General features: G+C 44.0%; 1 protein-coding gene across 2 annotated transcripts in view; it reads right to left on the bottom strand.

Annotated features, from left to right (window-relative positions):
- RNF169 (ring finger protein 169) overlaps window positions 1-5,228 on the bottom strand; it is a 98,814-nt gene extending 93,586 nt beyond the window's left edge. Inside the window, exon 1 of one of the 2 annotated variants that reach the window (XM_066250078.1) lies at window positions 4,666-5,228. In XM_066250078.1, coding sequence (XP_066106175.1) covers window positions 4,666-5,161 — 496 coding nt within the window. In that variant the 5' untranslated portion in view covers window positions 5,162-5,228. The remainder of the gene's footprint in view (window positions 1-4,665) is intronic. The other variant, XM_066250088.1, reaches the window with a different exon arrangement.
- Between the last annotated feature and the right edge of the window lie 1,858 nt (window positions 5,229-7,086).

Below are 7,086 nucleotides of genomic sequence, written 5' to 3' on the forward strand. Positions count from 1 at the left end.
GATAGATAGGGACAGACAGACAGGAATGGAGAAAGATGAGAAACATCAATCATTAGTTTTTCGTTGCGACACACACCTTAGTTGTTCATTGATTGCTTTCTCACATGTGCCTTGACCGTGGGCCTTCAGCAGACCAAGTAACCCCTTGCTCAAGCCCAGTGACCTTGGGTCCAAGCTGGTAAGCTTTGCTCAAACCAGATGAGCCCGCGCTCAAGCTGGTGAGCTCAGGGTCTCGAACCTGGATCCTCAGCATTCCAGTCTGACACTCTATCCACTGCGCCACCGCCTGGTCAGGCAAGAGGAAATTTCTTAAATGTATAAATGCTAATCCTGAACAGGGAGTTTGGGATGGGATAAAGAGAAGGGATAAATGAGGCATTATCAATTTTTTTTATCTATTCAATTTTTGAAATGCACTTTTAACACCACAAATAGATAAAAGTTTCAAACTACCAATTAAAAATATTCATCATCCTTTGTCTAACTTTTCTAATTATTATTACCCATGGCAGGAGAAAAAGAACTGTCCTAAAAAGGTCTTGATTTCAAGTTCAAAGGCAGTATAATTTAGCATGATCATGCTTGATTTCAAATCATAAGGCTAAATGAATTCTTAACATTCATTAATTATTAACAATGGGGTGTAAGTGTTACTGTTGTACATAGTTGCAAATCTGTACGCCTGTGTGGTAAATGTCCATTTTTTAAAAATCCATAATGGACCAGTATGGCCTCTAAATTTAGAATATAAGCTCAGAGAGATCTTTGTATATTTCAAGCACGGATGTCTCCAAAGATCTAGAACTGTGCCTGGCAAAGAGTAGGCATTCATACTTGCTGATTATTGCTCAAGATGGTCCAAATACTTCATATACAATGAGCTGCAGATCTTCAAACATATAAAGTTGAAGTCAGGGTCCATCTTAAAATGATCACTGACTTAGCCTGCAAACACACAGTGTTACACAACCAATACTATATCCAAAAGCAAACTGACAATGCATATAAGAATGAAGTAAAACATTTTACACAGGAATTATTAATGTTCTTAACTTTAGAGCTTACCAAGCTGGCAAAAAAACAAAAATGTCAATGGCACAACCAAATTTTTCAGCAAGCAAACTCTCATAGAATGATACAATTCCAAACAGCCATGGGACTTCAACAAAATTTCTTTAATTTTAAGAATTTCACTTAAACATCAGTGTATTTACTACAAAATTTCATTTCCAGCATTCCAGAGCAGGCCTGACCTTTCTTCTATCAACTGACCTAACTATGACAAAAGTATACTAAAAGCAATACTTCTGAATATACCTAAAATTGCTAATTTTGTTCCCCACTCCTAAAAGTGTAATATAAATATTTATGAAACAGGTATTTTTCCCTATTAAAAGCCATCATAAGCAGCCCTGGCTGATTGGCTCAGCAGTAGAGCATTGGCTTGGAGTGGAAGTCCTGGGTTCAATTCCCAGTCAGGGCACACAGGAGAAGCAACCATCTGCTTCTCTCTCCTTCCCCCCATCCCACCCCTATCCTCTTCCCATAGCCATGGCTCAAATGGTTCAAGCAAGTTGGCCCTGGGCACTAAAGGATGGCTCCATGGCCTCGTCTCAGGCACTAAAATAGCTAGGATGAGCAACAGAGCATTGCCCTGTAGGGGGCTTGAAGGGTAGACCCTGGTCAAGGCACATACAGGAGTCTGTCTGCCTCCCTGCCTCTCACTTCATAATTAAAAAAAGAAAAGAAAAAGCCATCATAAGCATTTAACTGTGAATTAGGCTATGTATTAGCCTTTAAAAATGGGCTACCCTTTCAGTCCTTGTTTATCGGCTACTAACACATGATGACCTTTAGCTGGTCACTCTGTTCTGGGCCTCATTTCTCTCAGCTGTAGAATGAGGGATCTGAGTTAAAGCAATGGTTCTTTTAACCTTTTCTTTGTAAGCCTTTGAGAATTTGGTGAAAGCTACAGGTGACCTCTCCATAAAAATGAACACACACACTTATATAAAGATTTTATAAACAATTATTTATAATGGCAAAAAAAAGGTAACAACCTTAATGTCCACTAACAGATAGCGAACTATGTTATATCCATTCAATGAAATTCTTTGCAACTGTGAGTAGAATGAAGAAACTTTCTATGTACAGATATGAAAAGATTTCCATCATTGTTACATGAAAAAAGCAGGTTATAGAACAGTGTGCATAATATACAAGATTTTGTGTAAAAAGACCAAAAAATAAAATATATCTGAATTTCATATTTAAGCATTAAGAAACTGTGGAAGAATAAATAAGATTCTTTGGTGGGAGTGGGAAAATAAAGAAAGGGGTAGGAGGAAACTTTATTGTGTACTTTCTTATATTGTTAATTATGGCAATTATGCAAATGCATTGCCTACTACAACTTTAAATTAAAAAAATATTGTATATAACATAAAAGTCCAGACAACATGCTGAAGCTAAAAGATAATTCCCAAATCCTGTCCAACAATATTCTATTCTTCTATAACACATTGACTTAATAAGCATGTAATTATATACACTTAGTGATCCAACAAGAAAATTAAAAAAAAAAAAATCTCTTTCATTAGGGTACTTATATAAACATATAAAGTAATTAGAAATTCAGTGGATACTCAGTGACTCAATAAATCCTAATTTGGAATCTTATTTTATATAATTTTCCTTAATCACTGATACACTTTGATAAATTTTTTCTTTTTTTTTTTAGGTGAGAGGAGGAAATAGTGAGGCAGACTCCCACATGCCAACCCCCTCACACACACACCAGGGTCCACCTGGCAACACCATCTGGGGCCAATGCTCGGATCCAAGCTGTTTTTAGCACCTGAGGTTAATGCACTCCAAAGGAGCTATTCTCAGCACCCAGGGCGACACCAAACCAACTGAGCCACTGGCTGCTGGAGGAAAAGAGGGAGAGAAGGGGGAGTGGGAGGAGGGTAGAAGCAGATGGTCACTTCTCCTGTGTTCCCTGACCAGGAATCAAACCCAGGACATCCATACACCAGGCCAACTCTCTATCCACTGAGGCACTGACCAGGGCTGATAAATTTTTTCAAGGGAAGAAGTTTGAACAAATCATCAAGTCATACTCATGATTCAAATTTCAGACCAGATATTTCGCAAGGGAGTCCAGGCTTTGAAATTAAAAATAGAAATTCCTATCCTATTTGACCATATAGTCAAGAGTACTAATAATAAAAAGACCAGAAAAATACTGTCTTATTATTTGGACATGATCTCAGAATTTGAAGCAAATTAAACAGCACAGGGGATAGTCACACAGCATCCACGAGTTAAATGACATTTGAGGAGTCGTCTATCCCTGATTTTGGCAGGAATTAGGTGGAATTGGGTTTTTATCCTTAAGATGAAACCTCTCCAGGTCTCAATTTCATCTGTAAAATGGAAATAAAAGTACCTGTCTCATAAGAATGTCATGAAGCTTAAAAGAGGAAACACAGAAAGTAAGACGCAGAAATAAAAGAACAGTGGCAGGTGTCTGCTTAAATCAAAACAGGCTGCATTCTGGAACCTGTAGTTTCTAAGGACTGCACTTTCATACACAAGCAATTCCTCCTTTATCCTACTGTAAATAACACATGGCAGAATTTCCAATACAAAAAATGCAAATATCTGGCCTTTCCTGATTATGTTTCTTGAAAATCTCCTATCTCCTAGGTAAGCTTTTTTTTTTTTTTTTTTTTTTTTTTTAATCAAAGTGGAGATGCGTTGACTGGGCGTGCCTCAGAGTCCTAAATTAAGCTGTAACAGTTTTGTTTCGTGTTTTAAACGGGGCACTTTCTATGTTAAGCTCAGGACCAAAGAGTGGCAAGCTGTGGGCGTTAAGAAAGGCAAAGCTGAAGGCAACAGTTCTGAAACTTTTAATTGCCAGGATCATAGTAGGGAACTAGGAAACCTAACTGCCACGGAGATAAAAGAAGCCGTCGGGCAACCAATCTCGGTTTCCTAAACTTTTAAACCCCGTCTAGTTTTTTCTTCCTCGAGCACCACTGGATCTTATTAGCGTTATTATACATATATATTGCCGTTATTTAATATTGTTTCCTCACTGTGTGCCAGACTCTGTGCTAAACATGCATTTTTTTCAGATTTTGTGAAAACTGCACGTGAGCTCCTTCCCTCAACCCACTCTACTCTCAAGTCTGAAAAGCTGGCTCCCTTCACATCCTCAACTCAACCTGTTCCCTCAACTGCAGATACCCCACACCTCTCAATGATCCATTCAGGCCCACAAGCAAGTCGACCCCAAGCTCTGAACCCAGCACTTCTCTGATCCTCTACGGCCCGTGTAAGTTCATTATCCTCCTTCCACACAGCAATTCCAACCTACCCCTAACTTGTTACAAGAATGCTATGGTTCGCTCTAAATTTCTGACTTACGTAAGGCGCAGGTACCCCTCAATGCCCCTCCAGATCCATCGAGGCCCGCACTTCACTCCAAAGTTCAAAATTCAGAAACAGATAATGCACTTGGGCAGAGCCCGGTTGTAGCCCCACGAGAACTCTCCAAACCCGCTGCAGTGGGGCCTGGGACCCTCCACCCGCTAACCAGGCCGGGCTGGGCGCGCTCGGCCTCGCTCGGGACTCAAAGGGGAGGAGGGGAAGCTCCACCTGGCTCCGTGGGCGCGACGCGCGGCTCCTGCTCCGGCCTGGGCCCCGCGGCGGCCGCGCCCCCGTCCCGGCGCGAGCGGCAGCGCTCCGGATGGCCGCGGCGGGAGCGCTCGCCCAGCACCTCCGCGCTAGCCTGGCCGTTGTCGCGGGCCCGACGGCGGGCCCAACCCGGGCCGCGGGCGCGGCAGCGCAGGCAACCAGGGCCCGCTGCGTCGGCGGCGCGTTGGGCGCAGCCTCGGCACAGCGAGTGGCCGCAAGGCAAGGCCGCCGCTTCCCCGGGGGTCTCCAGGCACCGGGCGCAGCCCGATTCCTCCCGCGGCGACGGTGGCTGCAGTAACGGCTGCGGCATCACCAGCAGCGCCGAGCCAGAGGCCGGACCCGGGGTCCCAGCCTTGGCTGCGGCCATCTCATCACAACGGCCCCGCCGGCTCCGCCGACTGAGAGCTGCCGCTGCTGCCGCGGAAGAGGCCCTCGTACTCGGACCGGCCGCCGCCATCTTGTTTCCCGTTTGAGGGGAGAGTCCGTTGCGAGGGAGAGGAGTAGAGGGAGGGGCAGTGAGCGGCGGGCAGCGCTATCTACATATTCATGAGGGGTGTGGCCGGAGAAGATTCTTCCTCGACTTGGTTGGTAGTAGGGTAAACTTCATTAATATTTATTATACTTTATATATCCGGTCCTCAGGCACTCTTTGCATTTTCCTTTTATTCAACCAAATGAAGTCGAGAATTTGAGGGTTTTACTGAAAATCCTGAGCACTAATAAACTTTATGAAGTAATTACACTTATTTATTCTGCAAGACCCTGATAACTAAAGGTAAAGTGAGTGGGGATAGGTAAATAAATTATCCAGAACCCTGTCTCAGTGCTGCATTAGACGTGAGGGTAGCTATTGTGGCTGAGAGTAGGCCTACTGTGACCAGAAACTAACTGCCAACAATAACAGCTTTTTGTCATTCCTCATCTCCATATCTTTCTCCTGGACCCTTTCTGAAATTCCTTTCCTCCTTGAGCTGGAAAAAACGTACTTTTCCTGGTTGTTACCTATTCCCCCAGCTCTTTCTCCGACTCATCCTTTGAGTCCTCCCCCTTGTTTGCGGCTTACCTGTGGGTGTTCCTGTAGGGTTTTTTCTAGCTGAAACTCCCAAATTGGTCTGCAGTCTAGACCTCCTGAGTCCAGCCCTGCATATTCCACTGCCTGATGGAGACCTCATGAAAGTCACTGTTTTCCACCCTCCTTTCAAAACAGCTCTTCTTCTTTTCCTCGTGTAGTTAAAGGGAACTATCCTACCAGTTTCTCAAGCTCCAAACCTAGTCATCTTTATTTCTCCATCATCTCTCACTTTGTCAGTTTCTTAGTCCTATCATTTCTCTCACCATAATGACTATTTTTCCATCTATCCTCTCCTCTTCATCCCTCTCCCACTGCTCAATTCAGGTCTCATCATCTCTCACCTAGATCAGCAATTCTCAACTGGTGTGCTGCAAGAATTTTTAAAACATGCAATACCTGACTCTTTAGTCATGGACCCTCACCTCTTTTCCCTTAGATTGTCAAATAAAAAATTTAAAAAAGAGACAACAGCCAACACAACAATAGCTGTTTGGTGTGGATGAATCAAAATTGTACCTATTTTTTTTTTTTTTTTTTTTGTATTTTTCTGAAGCTGGAAATGGGGAGAGACAGTCAGACAGACTCCCGCATGCGCCCGAACGGGATCCACCCGGCACGCCCACCAGGGGCAACGCTCTGCCCCTCCGGGGGGTCGCTCTGCCGCGACCAGAGCCACTCTAGCGCCTGGGGCAGAGGCCAAGGAGCCATTCCCAGCGCCCGGGCCATCTTTGCTCCAATGGAGCCTTGGCTGCGGGAGGGGAAGAGAGAGACAGAGAGGAAGGAGGGGGTGGGGGTAGAGAAGCAAATGGGCGCTTCTCCTATGTGCCCTGGTCGGGAATCGAACCCAGGTCCCCTGCACACCAGGCCGACGCTCTACCGCTGAGCCAACTGGCCAGGGCCAATTGTACCTATTTTTTTTGTTGTCAGATCAGCAAAAATATATATATTTTTTGGTATGCCACAGAATTTAGTAATTAGTTTATGTGTACCATGAGATGAAAAAGGTTGAAAATTGCTGACCTAGATTATTGCAGTAGCTTCTAATAGGTTGTTTCCCTGCCCACAGACTCCTCTGATCTATCTTCCACAGCCCTTAGAGTTGCTTTCTAAAGGACAGTTCTGACCATGTCATCCCTGCTTGGGCTAGTAAGTGGGTGAAGTGGTCAGAATTGGAGCCAGCCCCCTTTCTGGATACAGAGAGAGTATGGGAGAAAGAATGGCTACCCTCTGATAGAAGTTCTGCTATTGCAAATATCCTACTCTTTGTTTTCTAAGGTAGATTTGAAGCAGAAAGCATTAAGTAAATGACA

The sequence above is a fragment of the Saccopteryx bilineata genome, chromosome 1, assembly GCF_036850765.1.
Source record: "Saccopteryx bilineata isolate mSacBil1 chromosome 1, mSacBil1_pri_phased_curated, whole genome shotgun sequence".
Lineage (NCBI taxonomy): Eukaryota > Metazoa > Chordata > Mammalia > Chiroptera > Emballonuridae > Saccopteryx > Saccopteryx bilineata.